Source organism: Podarcis melisellensis (assembly GCF_964234715.1).
Source record: "Podarcis melisellensis genome assembly, chromosome: 11".
Classification (NCBI taxonomy): domain Eukaryota; kingdom Metazoa; phylum Chordata; class Lepidosauria; order Squamata; family Lacertidae; genus Podarcis; species Podarcis melisellensis.
Genome location: NC_138543.1, coordinates 52,436,588 through 52,456,010, shown reverse-complemented (window position 1 = coordinate 52,456,010; position 19,423 = coordinate 52,436,588). Strand labels below are relative to the sequence as shown.

General features: G+C 44.6%; 1 protein-coding gene across 4 annotated transcripts in view; it reads left to right on the top strand.

Moving 5' to 3' along the window:
* The window catches only part of MAPK4 (mitogen-activated protein kinase 4), a 90,222-nt gene extending 71,796 nt beyond the window's left edge, over nucleotides 1–18,426 (top strand). For 3 of the 4 annotated variants that reach the window (XM_081929783.1, XM_081929784.1, XM_081929782.1), the window contains exons 3-6: nucleotides 2,459–2,624; nucleotides 15,451–15,612; nucleotides 16,754–16,955; nucleotides 17,700–18,426. In XM_081929783.1, the coding sequence (XP_081785909.1) occupies nucleotides 2,459–2,624; nucleotides 15,451–15,612; nucleotides 16,754–16,955; nucleotides 17,700–18,387 (1,218 nt within the window). In that variant the 3' untranslated portion in view covers nucleotides 18,388–18,426. The remainder of the gene's footprint in view (nucleotides 1–2,458; nucleotides 2,625–15,450; nucleotides 15,613–16,753; nucleotides 16,956–17,699) is intronic. The other variant, XM_081929785.1, reaches the window with a different exon arrangement.
* Nucleotides 18,427–19,423: the final 997 nt, after the last annotated feature.

Sequence of the window (19,423 nt, the reverse complement as noted above, 5' to 3'; positions counted from 1 at the left end):
CAGCACATGGTCGCAGAGAGAAAGCAAAGAGGTAATATGCTTTGTGTGTCCCTTGCATTGCTTAATAGAGCCTGTAGCAAATTGCATTCCATTCTACAGGTAAATGGTGTTTCTTTTCTCCCCTTCCTATTTTTGCTTGCAAGCATTGGGAGCCAATTTGAGACTGTTGCTACTTTGTGGGATTCAGTAAATTTAGGTTCCTCAGTTGAAGAGGCTTTGGCGCTCTTGCATATCAGACAAGGACATTTTACAATAAGTAAGGGGGTGAAAAAATGCACTACAAAGTGAGGTATAACCATCCCTTGATGCAATGTCGTATAACCTTTGCTGATTGTTCTGGCTATCACACAGGGTCCCTGGACGTTTCACCGTCTATTGATCCCTGTGCCACCACTTTATTTCTCGCTGCCACCACCCAGGCCCTACCTGGGATAATACTGAGTCCAGTCAGGGTTAAATTGGAACATAAACTTCTGTTTATTTATTGCAGTTTAACAAGCGTGTGGTTTCATAAATTACATTCATGGGGTGCCTATCCAGACCTACAACTTCCGCTACCTACTCTCACTCATTAAATCACCTCTCAGATATTTACTTGTCTTCCTAGCCCCTAACTGTTCCTGACTCAGCTTATTTCGCTACACTAACTCAACCTACCCACAGACTCTATCCCAATTCACTCCCATTCCAACCAGCCTCCCAACGAACTCCTCCCTTTGCCCCTCCCAGAGCTGGTTTTATAGTCCCTCTGACTCCACCCCCCAGGTCCTGATTGGGTAACCTGTTTAACTATTTTACCTCCAGCACTCTCATATATTAACGACACAATTGTTAGCTTCAAAAATGATGCAATTGGTGATCTTAGTACTACCAGTGGCAGCACCAGAAAAAAATGGGAGTGGGGCATAGAACTGGCAAAGTTAGAAGGGACCACAAGGATCATCTAGCCCTCTGCAATGCAAGAATTCTTTGCCCAAAGCGGGACTCGAACCCACAGTCCTGACATTAAGAGTCTCATGCTCTACCAACTAAGCTATGATATCCTTCCTCCTACCTCTCTTGTGTCATATTAGGTTTTGCAGCTGAGCTCTGGGAAGGGCTGCTTTCACTTTGGGGTAGAGTTTCTAATCAGCAAAGAACAGTACGAATTTCCCAGGGTCACTAGCCCACTGGTCCAGTGACTGAACCAGCCCGAGGCTCATTATCTTACAGCCGGCTCTCTTGGGTTCCAGTTTTCCTGCATTGAGAGCTGTGTAAGTGTCTCTTTTAAGCTGGGAGCTGGAGTGTACCTGCTCCTTTCATGAACGCATCGGTGCATGAAAGAGGATGCCTCCAGCCAGCTGTTGAGTTGGATTAAGTTATTCATCCCTAAGACGTCAGATAGGCAGGCTGTTTAGCAATTAATAATGAAAAGGCGCTGGGTGCATTAGAATAACCGCTATGGTTCTGCAAGGGAAAAGAAAGATGCAAGAAGTATTATCTTAGCAGATGCCCTATAGCTTTGTGGAAGAGCAGGAAGAGAGAATCTTCCTGGAGCTCTCAAATCAATACCCACAGTAACAATGGCAGGTTGTGCTCTTTGAATGTTCAGAGTTGCTCACTTCTGAATTTTGCAGTTTAATACAGAGGAGATATTCTGAGCACCCATCTGGTCCAGTTTCGCTGAATGTGTTTCAGTTATTGGGGCTTGTGGAGAAGGTATTTGGTCAATGCCAGCTCTCCGTCTTTGCCTATTACGGCAACTAGCAGTGAAAGGGCAGTTGGCTGGGCCCAGGAGGCTGTAAATGTCTCCATAAAGAAGCAGTTCTTAGAGACCTGTACTCAAAAGACATTGACAACTACAGCTTGGTGGCTATAGGCTTCTCTAGATGTCCTCCATATTGTGCTTTCATGATGATTGGTTCTCATGATGCTATAGGGACATTCACACGTGATGACGCTTTCAATACTTGTTGCACCTGCAGAGGTTTTGGGCTGGTCCTATCACTTCATTTCCAATCAGTGCATGTTCTATAAGTGGGCATGGTGGGGCATAGGTGCCAACTCTATGAGGCCCTGGCTCCTTTGCTCCTCCAAAAAATATTTAGGTCCTAGAGCCAGTGTGCCAAGGGGACCTTGCCTGTGGAGAAAGGCTGAGAGCTTAAAAGCTCTCTTTGGGCCAGGTGGATGAATGCTTGGCCTTGCTCCAGCAAGGCCTGCTCAGTGTGCCAGTTCTAGCCTCCCTCTCATCGTCCGCCTTATTGAAGGCAGGCTGGCTAGCTGCGAGGTGGCTCCAACAGTAACGTGATTCTGAACAAACGCAAATTTTGTGTGTCCGTGTTACCCGTGGAACCGAACCCCCATGTAAGATGCTAGTGTGCTGTGCAACGTGCCTGTATTAGGTACCTTAGACCAAATTATCGTTTCCATGATGATTTATATACGTGTGGGTGTAAAAGAATATTTCTTTCTCTTGCAGGGTTACCTCTCGGAAGGGCTGGTGACAAAATGGTATCGATCTCCTCGCCTGCTGCTTTCACCAAACAACTACACCAAAGCAATTGACATGTGGGCAGCTGGCTGTATTCTAGCAGAGATGCTGACAGGAAAGATGCTTTTTGCTGGTAGGTCTTCAGTTCTTGCTGGTAGGTCTCAAATTTTCTTTCTTTCTTTCTTGGAAAGAAGCTTGTTTAAATGCAATAGCTCTGCAGTGGACGTCCATTTAGGTTGAGAGTAAAATGCTGAGCGTTTCAGTTGGCTTTCAGATTGCCAGGTATTTTGCAGGTATAATTCAGTTGTACACAGTCATACCTTGGTTGTCAAATGGAATCAGTTCTGGAAGTCTGTTCGACTTCCAAAATGTTCGCAAACCAAGGCGTGGCTTCTGATTGGCCCCGGAAACAATGCCGACAGCCGAAACAGATGTTCAGTTTCCAAAAAACGTTCACAAACCAGAACACTTCCGGGTTTGTGGCGTTCGGGAGCCAAAACATTTGAGTACCAAGGCGTTCAACAACCAAGGCACAACTGTACTGGTGAATTTAGGTTGCGCAATTGAATCCGGCAGTCTTGTGCAACAAACCACTTAAGAAACCAAAACACCCTGGATTTTTTTTGCAGATTAGGAACGTGATGGCAAAATATACCGGAAAGTGTGGGATAATGGTAAAGAGAATTGAAAGTGGGATTGCGAATAACTGCCTGGATAGCATCACAAGCACAAATCATCAAGAATGCACAATAGGAAGGATGCCTGGAGGGGTCCAAAGTGCTTATAAAAAAATAACCTGGCGAGAACAAGAAGTTTCCCCACCTGCTGGAAGGCTGTTGTCCGAGTCCATCGCCAGCAGCTGGAAACGGGGCCATCCATATTTGTTCAGGAATCAAGTGCACCCCCTGATGCTACTTAACAAATAAACATCCCTCCTTTTCGGTTGACCCAACAGCCTTTCTTTCATCTCTGCTTTCATGGTGGTTATTATTATCCTATCCTTGCCCATTATTTGTTTTGCAAGACGGCAGGATTTTGACACTCTGGGTAAGCTGGCCGCATGCAGCTTTCTCTAAATAAATAACAAGGTTCATTAATAATGGATTCTAACGCTTGGCCTTCCAAAATATTTCTGCTCTGGTAGCGTTGGCTGTGCATAGACTAAGGCCTTGTCCACACTCCTGTTTGCCCTGCACCTCGGGGTTTTCCACTGGCCCTGTACTTTCTAAGCATGGGTCCGAGAGGTTTTGCCTTTCCCTCACCGCTCCCCCCAACCCCCCCACTTTTACGACGATAGTTCCATATTTTCCAAGTTCCCTATTTTAAGAGGGATGGCCCCACTTTCTTTGAAGACTGCCCTGGCCTCTGTCTTTGTCCTGGGGGACCCAGGTTTTGAGTGACAGGTGGGATTTATTACATGTTCTGGGATTATTATTTTTTATTTAATCATTTTTTCAATGCAAACAACAACAGCAAAAAAACCATATACAACAAAAACCACAATAACACTAATAACACAATTTAACAATTCAGATTTGAGTACTGATATACCTCTAACTACACCTTTTTAACAATATTTCCCCACCTCTCCTCCCCCTACTTCCCACCTTATCACTTAAGTATTCCTTCCAGATTTCTTCATATTTATCCATTCTTAATTTGCGTCGATATGCAATTCGTTCGTAGGTAACTAGTCTGTCCATATTGCCGACTTCCGGGATAGCGCGAACGGCTAATGGCGGATTCCCTCCGAGCTCCGGAGGGAATCGGCTCTGCTGAGGACGGGTCTTGCCGTGCCGGCGACACGGGGACCCTCAGAAACCGCAGGCGCGGAAGCCTGCGGACTTGGTGACTCAGTGGGCACCTTAAGCGCCCTCCCCGACCCCCGAAGAGCCTTTTTAAAGGCTACGGAGAGGACCGGAGAGTGAGGTGGTGCTGAGAGTAGATCGCTACCTCAGCGGAGCGAAGCCGCGAGCCATGGCCGGAGAGCGCTGTCTTCCTTCCTGAAATTTGGACTGAAACAAAGAACCCATGAGTAAAATGAAATTTCGACACTAAAATTTTACCATTGATTGGAGTACGATCGGGGGATGTGTTAAAAGGAAGTCCACACTCCCCCCCCCCCACAAAAAGATTTAAAGCAAGGAGAGGAGCACTAAGGTGGAAAGACTTTTGTGCTTAGACAGACAACTTGCACGAATTGGACTAAAAAGTTATTGTGCTGGAGAGGAGAGAGGAATTTTAGAAGCTTTTGTGTAATCCCCCCCCCCTTTTTGGACCCGGGAGTGCCCTGCGTGTGAGCCCGAGGAAAAAGAGCAAAAAGTTTGACAGCTGTCAAAAGAGCTGTCAAACGGGCGGTTAAAGTCTGGAACTGTGATATTTAATATTTTTTCTGGATTAAAGGTGGTACATTGAAACTGAACTGATTGGAAACAAAGTAATTTTGAACAACAAAGTAACGGATTGTTGGAAAAGAACTATTGGACTGGTAATCCCCCTGGAGGGAACAAAAGATACTGCAATGGCTGCAGAAGGAAAATTACTGGCAGAGATAGAAAGGATGTTCTTTCTCGTGGGAATCTTACAAGAGCAGAGTGCGGATATGAACAAACAACTTGTGACCCTGAACTTTAAACTGAGCAACTCTGCTGATGACACAAAGGGGGTGGAAAAAAACCCGGCAGCTGAAACAGAAGAGACAGCTTTGGAAATGGGGGGAAAAGAAGAAGAAGAAGGAGAGGAAGTTCAGATGGAAAGTATTAACCAAAAGCCTGCAGCTTCAGGAAACAAAGGAATTAAAGAAGACGACCAGTGGATTATAAATCTGCAAAAGGAGAGAAAGACAAAGGAAGAAGCCCCTGGAATATCTGAAATACTGGAATACAAAAGAACAAACAAGCATGATTGGGACTGCTTCTTTAAGTTTGAGTATGGGAGACTGGCAGATCCTTGGCAGCAATTGCTACTGACTGATTTGGTGGAAGGAAAGAATAGGGAGCTTGGGACACAACCTCTTCGAGAATTGAAGGCCAACAAGCAACAAAACCGACGGAGAGAGACTAACTGGGGCCTAAGAGCCTCGGATGTGAGAAATCCGGGCTGAAACTGTCTTTTTAGGATATTGATTTGGGAAGGGACAGAAACCGGGTCAGGGAGGGAGGGGGAGAGTAGAATAGTAAAAATTTATGATTTATGATTTTTCAATTTGGATATGTTTTTGTTTAATATAAAAAGGGAGGAATTCGTGGGAGAGAATTTAGGTCGACCTTAGAGAAAGGAGCTAATGTGTAAAAATTGGATAAGTAAAATTGAGCCTAATAAAAAGTGTTAAATATTAAGAACAGATAATAATAATATAATAGAGAGAAGAGGAAATAACTTGCTGAATTAATTATTGAAATTGGGATGTGGGAAGGGGAGATGTGGGGAAGTCAATGAAAGAGGGTAAAGAAAGTAAGAGATGAAATTATATATGTTTTGTTTTGTATTTGTGTGTGTGTTTGTCTATAAAAATGTGAAAACTCAATAAAATTTTTATAAAAAAAAAAATAGTCTGTCCATATTGCCAATCCATGTGCTCAATGGGATCTTTTTGCCCTGGGGCACCCAGGTTTTGCGTGGCAGGTGGGCTTTAATTACATGTTCTGGGATGTGTCTTTTGAGTACAGGTTAGGTAATTATGACTTGACAGTGTGGGAATGTTCAGGGAGGCAGGAGAGGATATATTGTTTATTAATATCCTTCCTAACTTTCGTTAGCAAGTTCCTTTACTTAGCAGAGTTTACATTCCCCTTTTACATGCACAGCAGATAGCTGGCTGCAGGCTTGTGTAAGCCTCTCACTATTATACAATTCAATCTGTCTGAGATTGAATTGTACGTTCCTGGTAAGCTCGCATGATTCCCTCTTAAGAGAATAAAGACGCCACAATCTTATTTAAAGTCAATAAAAGAAGTTTACTTACATCAGGAAGAGCACAGTGTGATCCCTGAAGGCAGACTTAGTTACAAATAAGTACATGTGGATCTACCCCATATGGGGGAATTATCCCAGTGCTTCTGCTAGCTGAGAAGCTAGCAGAGCATTCCTAGCTAAGAAGCTGGTCCAACAAGGAAGGAAGTGAAAAAGAGAGAGGTGTGCTGCGTGACTCGTCGTTTTGCTACCTGGACAGGTTAGGTCACGCCCACCCTTCTATCACATGCAAAAGGAAGGATGCTCCAGCCAGGAGGAACAGGAAGTTTCGACTGGCTGGACCAAACATTCCCTCGCATGTCTTCTCTAACATTACGAGGAATGTTGTGTTTGAACTGCTCTCAGTGGATTACATCCCACAGAGAGAAGAAATAATGTCCTTTTTAATTTCAGTCTTCTTTCATGTAATCTCACCTGACACATTGATCTCATTTTCAAAAGGCACTACTGAGCAGCGTAAACCACAAAACCAATAGCTGAGTGCTGAATCCAATGTTAGTAATATTCAGAGCAGACTCATTGAAATGAGTGGACATGACTAGTTTATTTCCATTAATTTCAGTGGATCTGCTCTGGATAAAACTATGTTGTATACAACCCTGAGCATAGAAGAAGATGAGAAGAAAACATAGAGATAAATAAATAAAAGGTTTGTAAAAAAAACACACCCAAAAAACCTACAAGCTTTTCTCTTGGGACTTATAGGGATGTAACTACCTAAATTGTATAGAAATTTACTTGTGTATTTTACTTGCTCCAAAATGGAAAGCAGTCCCAGCAAAGGAAGAATGGATACAAAAACTTATGGAATATGCAGAAAAAGCGAAACTTACCAGAAGAGTAAGAAATTGAGATAACAAACTTTTTATAAAAGAATGGAAATGGTTTAATGAATATTTACAGATAAATTGTAAACAGATAAAAACACTGGCAGGATTTTTGTAATAACCTGCAGATGATAGATAGATAGATAGATAGATAGATAGATAGATAGATAGATAGATAGATAGATATGCTTTCGTAGATTTTCACGGGTACAGGAATGCAGGTTTTGGTGTCCTCGGGTGTCTTCCCGTGTAAAAGTTGGGGTGTCTAGGCGACGTTTCGACGAGGTCTCACTCGTCATCTTCAGGCTGGTGCTTTCGGCTTCTTGTTACTGGAACAGAGCAGGATCTCAGTGTTTGAGTTCCTATAAATACTGTTGAGGGGGTGTGGTGTATAGCCTCCAATGTTCTGGGCAGAGAGGAAGTTCCCAGGCTAGTGTGCCTTTTCTTCTTTTGTTCCTTAATTACTTGAGGGATATCTTGAGTGATTTCTTGAGTGATATCCTGAGTACCACTTAGGTGGGTCATTAGGTGTGGATTAGTTGCTAAAGTCTTTGTGTCTTGACCTCTTGAACTTTGTGAAGAGTTTTTCTGAGAAGATGGCTGTACTGCACTTAGTTGTGCTCTGGCTTGGCTTCGTGTATAGGGGCGAGCTGTGGTTTTGTGGCCTGTGTCAGCCAGATCTGTGTAGGGATTGCAGGGGGGTGCAGCATCCGGAGGTGCCACCATGGTTTGGCTACTGGATGGTGTCTGTAATTTATCTGTGGAGAGGGTCTGGGTTTGGGTCTGGTGTGGTTGATTGGTGATAGCGTTCTGTGTGCCTCTGGATCTGGTGTCAGTTTTTGTGGGGAGGGCTAATTTCCAGATGTCTGGCAAGCGGGATGTGTCGTCACGCTTGTTCATGTTGTGAGGGTGTTTCTCTATCTCGATGGCTTCCATGATTATTCTCTTGTGGTGATGTTCCATGTTAAAGAGCAATTTGGAATCTGCAAAATTAATTTCGTGTCCTGTTTCTTTCATGTGTTGGAAAAGAGAGGAAGTTTTTTCTTCTTTTTTGACGGCATTCTTGTGTTCTGCGATACGTGCATTTATTCGTCTGTTTGTTTGTCCAATGTACGTGGCTGGGCAGACTTTGCAGGGTATTTCATAGACCCCTTGGTTTTCCAACTGGATTTTATCCTTGGGGTTTCTGAGGATATTGGCTATTTTTTGGTTGGTGCAAAAGGCTGTTTTGATATTGTGTTTATGGAGGATTTTGCTAATTTTATCTGTAGTGCCCTTGATATAAGGAAGGAGGGCCATGCCATTGTTTTCTTCTGTGTCTTGGTTTTGGGGGGGTGTTTCTTTTTGGATTAGCTTCGTAACCCTGTTTTGCTGGTATCCATTGGCAATTAACACATTTGAGAGATTCTGTAACTCAGTTGTCAAGTGGTCTTTGTCAGCCAGGCGTTTGGTTCTGGAGATGAGAGTCTTGGCTACGGAGTTTATTTGTGCAGGGTGGTGGTGTGATTGTGCATGTAAGTAGCGGTTGGTGTGTGTTTTTTTCCGGTAGATAGTGTGTCCTAGGGAGCCATCAGGTTTTTTGTAGATTAGGACGTCAAGGAAGGGAAGTTGGTTGTTGGCTTCTATTTCCATAGTGAATTGTATTTTGGGGTGTAGGCTGTTGAGATGTGTGAGGAAGCTATCCAGTTTTTCCTTCCCGTGTGGCCAAATTACAAAGGTGTCGTCAACATATCTGAGCCAAAGTTTGGGTTTGTGTTCTGACTTGTCTAAAGCATTGGTTTCAAAGTGTTCCATGTACAGGTTTGCGATGACCGGTGAGAGGGGTGATCCCATAGGTGCTCCTTCTATCTGTTTGTATCTTTGTCCATTGTGGATGAAGTACGTGTTGGTTAGGCAGTGGTTGGTCATTCACAAAGTTCAAGAGGTCAAGACACAAAGACTTTAGCAACTAATCCACACCTAATGACCCACCTAAGTGGTACTCAGGATATCACTCAAGAAATCACTCAAGATATCCCTCAAGTAATTAAGGAACAAAAGAAGAAAAGGCACACTAGCCTGGGAACTTCCTCTCTGCCCAGAACATTGGAGGCTATACACCACACCCCCTCAACAGTATTTATAGGAACTCAAACACTGAGATCCTGCTCTGTTCCAGTAACAAGAAGCCGAAAGCACCAGCCTGAAGATGACGAGTGAGACCTCGTCGAAACGTCGCCTAGACACCCCAACTTTTACACGGGAAGACACCCGAGGACACCAAAACCTGCATAGAGATATATATATATATATATATATATATATATATATATATATATATATATATATATATATATATATGATAAATAAATGAGTAAGTTACGTTAATTTGGATATGCAGAAAATATTAGAAATAAATTTAAGGAACCACAGAAAGAGAGGGAAGGAAGTCAAGTTTTAAAATGCTTGTAAAAGCAATGAAATGTATATATCTGAAAAGTATAAGTATTTTTTTAAAACAACAACAACAACCATAAATACAAATTCCAGCAGCATCATTAACTATAGGCTTCCTGAATAAGGAGATTTTTCATCTGATGGTGGAAGCTAAAATGAGCAGGTGCTGACTAGAATCCTAGAACTGTAGAATGAAAGGGAACCTCAGCGATCCTCTAGTCCAGCCCCCTGCACTGCAGGAATTGTAGCTAAACAGCTTAGGTCCATGAGTGGTCAGTGCAGCCCAGAATGCCCTGCCCAGACTCCTGGCTTGAAGGTTGATTGTATGGTCACATAGTTCTCCAGGCAAATATTCCCTGTACCTAGTAGCTTGCCATGCTAGTCCAGACTCTGTCTCTGACACCTAATTTTGTATGTGCAGGGATTTTGTGGAGGAGCATTCAATCTTGTGAGCCACCACTTTTGACGTGCCTTAAGTGGCGCAGTCCAAACGCACCACTGGGAACAGCGAATGCAAAACTCGGGTGATGTTGATGGCTTCTGGAGTGGTAGATCAGAGTTGCCACTGGTCTGCCGCTTCATAATTTGACTAAAACTGTTGCAGAAAGAATTGTTTTGAGCTAAGGGATAAAAGCATAGCTGTCAAGCGTCCCTTATTTGGCGGGACAGTCCCTTATCCCAGCGCCATGTCCTGCTGCTGTCCCTTATTGATGAAGCCCTTTAAATAAGCTACTGAAGGTAATGGGGCCCTTTCTATGTTCAGCTGTACTTTGTCAACAACAAATTGTTGTGGTTTCTGTGTGTTGAATATATGCTATATGGTAATTTATGGACCTAATAGGCATCTAAAGCTATTTGCACACAACAAAATATGTATTTTATCGAAGTAATTGCTGATCCCTTATTTTGGCTGCTGATCCCTTATTTTCGAGGCTGCTGGTCCCTTTTTTCAAATCTGTAAGTTGACAGCTATGGATAAAAGAAGAAGAAGAAAGTACTGCTAAATCTATTCTGGGCGGGATTTGGTTTGTTTGGGGCCCGGGGAGAGGGAGACAGTGTGTACACACATTCTTCAGCAACCCCCAGCTAGACACGTACAATTAGAGCTGCTGTTTTAAAATAAATAGTCAAGTGCTTTCCAGTTGTGCTGATGATGTGCTTCTCCACCCAATTAAGCTATGGGAAGCAGGAGAAGAGGGGTAGGGATGGAAAATGAGTCAACTGATTCTTTGATCACAACATCAGTTCCCTCCTGTGAACGAGCGAGGGGGGGATTGGAGAATGCAGGACATAGCAGGGCGATGCATTGACCTGTGTATCAAAATACTGACCTGACCAGACTCCAGGATGTCAGTGCAAATCTGCAGAATATTCTTATGCAAGAACTGATTTGCGCCCAGCAGTTTCTTCAGTCGATAAATAATGGTGAGCATGCACAAGTGTGGCCACGCCATAGATGTGTCCAAAGTTCTCCAGACTTACTAGTGTCTGAAGATATGTGTAAATAGTAGACCCGTTTCTCTTCTAAAGGGCACACCAAAATTAGGTACACATTATGAGCATTCCCACCAGGGTGACGCTGTGGTCTAAACCACTGAGCCGAGGGCTTGCCGATCGGAAGGTTTGAATCCCTGCGACGGGGTGAGCTCTCGTTGTTTGATCCCTGCTCCTGCCAACCTAGCAGTTCAAAAGCACGTCAAAGTACAAGTAGATAAATAGGTACCACTCCGGCGGGAAGGTAAACGGCGTTTCCGTGCGCTGCTCTGGTTCTCCAGAAGCGGCTTAGTCATGTTGGCCACATGACCCAGAAGCTGTACGCCAGCTCCCTTGGCCAGTAAAGCGAGATGAGCGCCTCAACCCCAGAGTCGGCCACGACTGGACTTAATAGTCAGGGGTCCTTTACCTTTACCTTTTATGAGCATTCCTACCTTTATAGCACCATGCCTTCTGTGGCTGTTGTGGGCATATGCGTACCTTTAAAATGAACAGTGCAAGGGGTTTTCTAGATGACCTGTTCAGAAGGCATTCATTCTGAATCATTTGCACCAAGTTTGCGGAAGATTATACAACATCACGTCAGGCAATTGTTACCCTAACCTTCTTAGTGCATTTCCCAGTCACTTTTTTTAGAGCAGAAAGTCTGATTGTTTTTGGAAGCAAGTTTCTTGCATGTCAAATCCATTTTGGTTGGGCAACCCAAATTTGCTGACGTGCAGCTGAAATTCCACTGGCAAATTAGCCCTGATGTGGCCCAAGAGGCTATTGTCATAGTGTTCATTGGCAGAGTGTGCACTTTGCATGCAGACAACCACAGATTTAACCCCCAATATAAAGGATCTCTAGGAGGAAAGTCAGGACCGTGTCTATAATGGCTTTCAAACATGCATAGGTACCATAATTTTCACACATGACTTTAGACGTGTACCACTCCCTCACCTGATATATTGGAGTCAGACTTATTGGGTGATCAAGCTCAGCATTTTCTACACCTAGTGGATCTCTAGGATTTTAGACAAGGGGCTCTCCCAGTCCTATGTGGAGATATCAGGAACCTGGGACCTCCTACCTTGAGATCTATTACCAATCTGTCTTGTCCATACTGGGCTAGATGGATCGGGTTTTGACCCCAGCAAAAGATGGCATCATTTCTTCAGAAATTCAGTATATCAGCATATCCATGGGTTCCTAACACTGTACTTACCTTTACCAGCGATAGCTATTGCCCCTTATTCCATATGCATAATTGCTGCTGTGTATATGTCATGGTTAAAGGGTCTTAATAAAGCTGGTCCATTTTAGCCTGTCCTCATGAAATCACAGAGCTTGAAGAGACTAGCAGACTATCAAACCCAACCCCTTCTTCATGCTTCATTCCCCCCATCTTCAATTAACTCACATAATCCACTTTTTAAAGAGGGCGACCTCATTCGCTAGCATGTGAGAGCGGTGAGCCACTTTCAAGAGATGAGACCCCAACCTAATTCCTGCATGGCTGTTGGAAGTAGGCAATTTCAGCTGCTAAAATAATCATGAACGCAGATCTGGAGTTTGTTAATTATTTAGGCAACGTTAATGAGACTCCAACAATAAAAAAACAAACCCCTCTGTTGTGGTAGTTATTCTCTCAGTCTGACCTGGACATCTCTGGCTAATGGTCCTCAGAAATAAATGCACAAAGTGATCTAATGAAATGCACCCTATGCTAAATTATTTTGTTTTTGCTGTAAACCTCCTTGCTTTACTTTTTGTCCTTCAGCAATTACTCTTATTAAGTTGCACTGATAGCCAATTCTGAACATTTGGTAGTGGTGGTGGGAGAGAGAACATGCATAGATGGTGCTTCTTCGCAGCAGGTGATTGTGGACCTCGCAGTGTCCACAAGATGTCACCTTCATCAAAATGCCATCCTATGTGATTTTCCCATCTAATCTGGATTTATCATTTCTTCAGAAAATCCAGTAAATCAATCAAACAAACAAACAAACAAGCCTGGGCAATGTTAAATCCAGATAAAAGGAGTGGGAATGGAATGGCATTTTTATGAGGATGATGTTGTGTGGATGATGTGGAAAACTTGCAGGCATAAGCAGCACCAAATCCACAACAAGCTGCTCTGTGGAAGCACCCAAAGGACCCCCCCCCCCAAAAAAAAATTGTTATCTCCCTTAACAAAGCCTCTCTTCTAAACCACCAGTGGTGACTGGTGCCCATTGCAACTTGTAGGGCAGATGGAAGGGAAGTCAACAATAGGCAGAGCCACAACTGTCCTTCTTAGAGGTGCAAGGCACACAAAGAAGTTATTCATTGAATTGTTATGGAAGTTGCACAGCCAATCGGTGGACTGTGCAAAGATCTCTTGGCTGTTTATTGTGGCACAGAAAACTGTTGTCTTCTCCCACCTAGTGGCAAAAAAGAACCATGAGTCCTTGTCTCTGAGAGTTCTTATAGAGCATTCATCCACATTTATTTCCATTAAGTTTGTGGGGAGGTTATATGATGCCTCCTGTTTACTGAGCCTTCATTCGATTTGCGCGTAGGTTTTAAGACACAGCATCAAGAGATTGTTATGTCACACATTATAGTATATTTTTCTGCCACTTTCCTTACCTTAAAAGAACAAAAGGAGCAACAACAATTTTGGGGGGCGTGAGTTTCTTGTAAAAGAGCACCAAACCCACTTTAATTGTGCAACCGAACTCTGCTGGTATAGACCTGAATCTTGAGAACATAGCTACACTCCAAGTTTTATATTGGATTTATTTCCTTCTGGCTCCTGCTTCCAAGGAAGCTGAATGATTTCAAAACAGATTTTTTTAATCGCAACACATAGTTAAATTGTGGAACTTACTCTGAAAGGAGACAGCAATGGCCACCAACTTGGATGGCTCTAGAAGAGGATAAGAAAGTCATGGGGGAGATGGGCTATTGATGGCTATTAACCATGATGGCTAGACTTTGCCTCCATAACTGGAGGCAGTACAGTGGTACCTCGGGTTACATAGACTTCAGGTTACATACGCTTCATGTTACAGACTCCGCTAACCCAGAAATAGTGCTTCAGGTTAAGAACTTTGCTTCAGGATGAGAACAGAAATCGTGTTCCGGCGGTGCAGCGGCAGCAGGAGGCCCCATTAGCTAAAGTGGTGCTTCAAGTTAAGAACAGTTTTAGGTTAAGAACGGATCTCCAGAACGAATTAAGTACTTAACCCGAGGTACCACTGTAATGCTTCTGAATATCAGTTCCTGAAGACCATAGGAGGGGAGAGTGGCTAAGTGCTCGGATCCTGCTCATGGGTTTCCCACCAGCATCCAGTTGGCCACCATGAGAACAGGATCCTGAACTAGATGGGCCGTTAGCCTCATCCAGCAGGTTCATCTTAAGTTCTTATAGTATACCTGAAGGACCGTCTCTACCTCCACTGTTCAGCCTGGACACTGAGGTCCAGCTCCAAGCACCTTCTGGTGGTTCCCTCACTGCGAGAAGTGAAGCTACAGGGAACCAGGCAGAGGGCCTTCTTGGTAGTGGCGCCCGCCCTATGGAACACCCTCCCATCAGATGTCAAGGAAATAAACAACTATCTGACTTTCAGAAGACATCTGAAGGCAGCCCTGTTTAGAGAAGTTTTTAATGTCTGATGTTTTATTGTATTTTTAATATTTTGTTGGAGGTCACCCAGAGCAGCTGGGGAATCCCAGCCAAATGGGCAGGGTACAAATAATAAATTTATCATCATCATCATCATCACCTTATGTGCTGGCCTGGCTGGTAAACGTGATGGCTAAGCAGACACTTGTAGTCAGCTGGATTGAAACCTCCGCTCATCAGTTGGTTCCCTGTGGAAAATGAGCTGGTGAAGCAGATCCCTCTACCCACCCACCCAGTTTGACTTTGAGAGGTGGGCAGGACTGCCCTCTTCTCAGTCACCATCATGGAGTCAGATGATTGACAGGTGGGTGACCTTGTCCACCTATCAAAGTTGGCCCATGAGGAGGGGGCGATAAAGATCTGACATGCTAGCTCCCAAAAATTCTGTACTTCTCCTGTAGTACTAAGTTTCTGTTCAGCATTGCATCCTACCCAGGCCCATGTGTTTTGAAGTGATATGAATACGTCATTTTTGCTCTGTGGTGGCTTATTAGCACATGCCAAAGCTATCAAGTGGTGGAATGCACACGTGAGCAAGGCCAAAGGCCCCAGAGATCACAATGTCACCCTTCTGAGCAACGTTCTTTTTGGTCATTTAGGAAGCCATGAGCTGGAGCAGATGCAGCTCATTTTGGAGACCATCCCTGTTTTCCATGAAGAGGACAAGGAGGAACTGCTCAAAGTGATGCCGACGTTCGTCAACAGCACCTGGGAAGTGAAGAAGCCGTTGCGGAAGCTCCTTCCTGAAGTGAACAGCAAAGGTAGAGACTTGGTTCCACATCTGATTGGATCCAAGGGTGGATCTCCTTTGCTGGAAAGCATTTGGTTCCTAGTGGGGCTGTCCCAGAAAAAATGGGGCACTCTGTTTTCTCCTGTGAGAGAGCATGGCGGCCATTTTGGGCACTGTGCTCTTGTGTGATTTCAGGCTGAGCTCATGCCCTGAAGAAAGCACTTTTTCTTGTACAGCATCCCAAAATGTGTTTTTTTGGGTGTTGTACTGGGGGGGGGGGAAGAGGGATGTGGGTGGCGCTGTGGGTTAAACCACAGAGCCTAGGACTTGCCGATCAGAAGGTCGGCGGTTCGAATCCCTGCGACGGGGTGAGCTCCCGTTGCTCTGTCCCTGCTCCTGCCAACCTAGCAGTTCGAAAGCACATCAAAGTGCAAGTAGATAAATAGGTACCGCTCCGGCGGGAAGGTAAACGGCGTTTCCGTGCGCTGCTCTGGTTTCGGCAGAAGCAGCTTAGTCATGCTGGCCACATGACCCGGAAGCTGTACGCCAGCTCCCTCGGCCAATAAAGCGAGATGAGCGCCGCAACCCCAGAGTCGGCCACGACTGGATCTAATGGTCAGGGGTCCCTTTACCTTACTGGAAAAAAGTGCTTGGGGGGTGCACTCTCATGCGGGTCATGTGACTCGTGTGGGACTGCTGCCCTGGAAGATGGCATCCTGTTGTTTTTGTGGCAAAAGCCTTGGAGGATATGCTTTCTCAAAATTCCAAATGTGCCCACTGGGTCAAAAAAAGAAAATTAAAAAAGGCAACCCCTGGGTTAGGGACATTAGGGCTTACTTCTGAGTTGACATGCATAGGATTTCTTTCTTTCATGCTTGTTAGACCAGACTCTCTTTAACTGTGACTCCTGTCCTTTCTAAAAATAAGTAACATCTCCAAGACTCACCGTCCTTCCAAAGCTTGCACAACACTCCCATTAAATATAATTAAGAGCTTTACATCTGAATCAAGGACAATTACATTCAATAATTAAATAGAAATGGAGCTTAAAGGTGAAGTCTTTTATCTGATTTCAGAGTGACTGTTCTTATCATGCATATAAGTGTTCCCAGGTGACTCTGTCCTGGGGACTAAGAACTGCTGACCTGATTGTATTAACTTGCCCCTCACAGCCATTGATTTTCTGGAGAAGATTCTGACATTCAATCCCATGGACCGGCTGACCGCAGAGATGGCTTTGCAACACCCTTATATGAGTCCTTATTACTGTCCTGAAGATGAGCCTGTTTCTCAGCACCCATTCCGGATTGAAGACGAGATTGACGACATTTTGCTGATGGAAGCGAACCAAAGCCAGATGTCCAACTGGGACAGGTACATTAATTCACATGTTATTCACGTGTTCTGCTGCTGAGCTGCTTCTTCCCCCCCCCCCTTTGAGACCAGTTTCCAAGATTCTCAGGCTGCAATCCTGTACTGAGCTTCCTCGGAGAGTAGGGTTGCTGGAGAATTCTGATGGAAATGGTAGTAGAACGATTAGCTGGTGAAGTTTGGAACAGCAGTGGCAATTTGTCCTTGCAAGGATAGTAAGCTCATTTGGATGACCGGCTCTTGGAGACCAATGGAAACTGAGAGGTTCCTGACTGCTCTGGAGGATCTTCTAATGGAAAAAGTTGGTGGTTCTGCTGAAGATGGAGTGGGTGGTTGGTAGAACCACTTCTGAGTGCCTTCTCTGGCTTTGTGGAGCCCAGATAGCTTCTCAGTATTCTGGAGAGCTTCAGGCTACGAAGCAAGCTGGACAAAGACTACTACACAAATGATGCAAGTCTCACTCCAAAGCTAATAGAATGCTAGTTAGTGTACATAATTGTCAGAAAAGAAGGCTCATTTTGCAGCTTTTGCAGCTCTAGTAGCTGACCAGTTGGAGTTATTTCAGATGGCCCAAAGGTTACTGACACCCAATGAGGGACAAAGCAAAGCAGAGAGCTAGGGCCCTTCCTAATTTCTGGCAGATGTATTCAGTGAAATTAAAGAAATAATTTCTAAATTTGCTTAAATGGGAGTATGCGCCTGACCCTTAGTTGTGTGTCTAATGTTGTTGTCACTTCGAACAAACAGGTACCAAGTCAGCTTATCTTCGGATTTGGAATGGCGGCAAGAGAAGTGCCACGATTTGGAGGAGGTGCAACGAGATCCCAGAGCGGGATCGGAATCCATTGCTGAGGAGGCTCAGGTGGACCCGCGCAAATATTCCCAGAGCAGCTCCGAGAGATTCCTGGAGCAGTCGCATTCTTCGATGGACCGAGCGTTTGAGGGAGATTACGGGCGGTCGTGTGATTACAAAGTGGGTTCACCTTCCTATTTGGACAAGCTCTTGTGGAGGGACAACAAACTCCATCATTATTCAGAGCCCAAGCTCATCTTAGACTTGTCCCACTGGAAAAGGGCATCCATTGCACCTACGGCGGAGATTGCCTTGGAGGAGGAACCATCCAACCTATTCCTAGAGATAGCGCAGTGGGTTACAAGTACCCAGACAGGACTTGAATGCCCAAATCCTCTCCCAGAGATCCAGGAGAGGAGCTTACCATCTTCTCCTCACCATCTCCACAAAGAACCCAAGGAGGTCGGCAGCGAAAGCGACCCCCAGTTTGACTTGGACGTCTTCATTTCCAGGGCATTGAAACTTTGCACAAAGCCAGAAGATCTGCCTGACAACAAGCTCAAAGACATCAACGGCGCATGCCTAGCAGAACACCCTAGTGAGATTGTACAGACGGAGGTGTACCATAAAGAGAGGTGGTAAAATAATAATAATAATAATAATTAAACGTTGCTGCTGGTATTCGTGGCTGATTCCTTACAAATTCTTCCAGTCTTCGTGCTAATTACCCAATGCTGAACAGTAACCCAGGTTTGATCAAGCATGCTTGGTACCCAATGTTACTGAAATGCCTTTTTTGTTAAGGGCAGGTACAAAACCAGGTCCCCTTCTGATGCCTTGAACGGAAAAGGAATCCAGAGGTGTGAATGAAATTTTAGGGGTTTTACGCTGCCTTAACAATCTTGCCTTGTACCTCCAGGGGTGTGTTTTGGACATGAGTCCCCCATTGCGGAGGTGTTCTGGATGTTAAACTCTTGATCTTACAGAGAGAGGCTGAATTGGCATGATTTTGAGAGTCGTAGGACTTGAAGCCCCTGATCCTTTGATAACCGGGCAGCCCGGTTTTTAGTGACCTCATGCTTTGCATTGGTATGACACTTTTCCTGAGAGCCCAGAGCATTTAAGGAAGGGCTGTAGCTCAGTGGTAGGACACCTGCTAATCATGCAGAAGGTCCCAGGTCTCTGGCACCACCAGGTAGGGCTAGGAATGTCCCCCTTTAGACAATACTGAGCTAGATTGACTTGGCAGCTTCCACAGTTCCTCTGTTCCGCAAGGTTCCTTTCGTTCTAGCTTGGCCAGGTAGGCTGGTAGTACTCTCCTGCTATTACAGCTAGACTTTGCTTCCTAGTTAATTGGTGACTGAGCTGAGAGTTGGAATGGGGATCTCTGGCTTGTAGTTCATGCTTGCAACCACCACACGAGCACACCCTCTTTGTCACACTTAACGAGTGGAAAGGTAGGGCTTCTCCTGAGACGTATTTTACCATCATTCCTTGGAAACAAGACCGCCGTACAGCTAAATCAGTTTGAACATCTCAACCTTAAGAACTTTAGGGCACAACGTTTATTTGCTTACGCATTGCTCTTTGTCGGATCAGGGCAAAGGTGTCAAGATGCTTGTCAGGACTCTAACCTTCCCTTGCCCTTCACATAGTACCCTTAAGTCCCCTGTTCTTC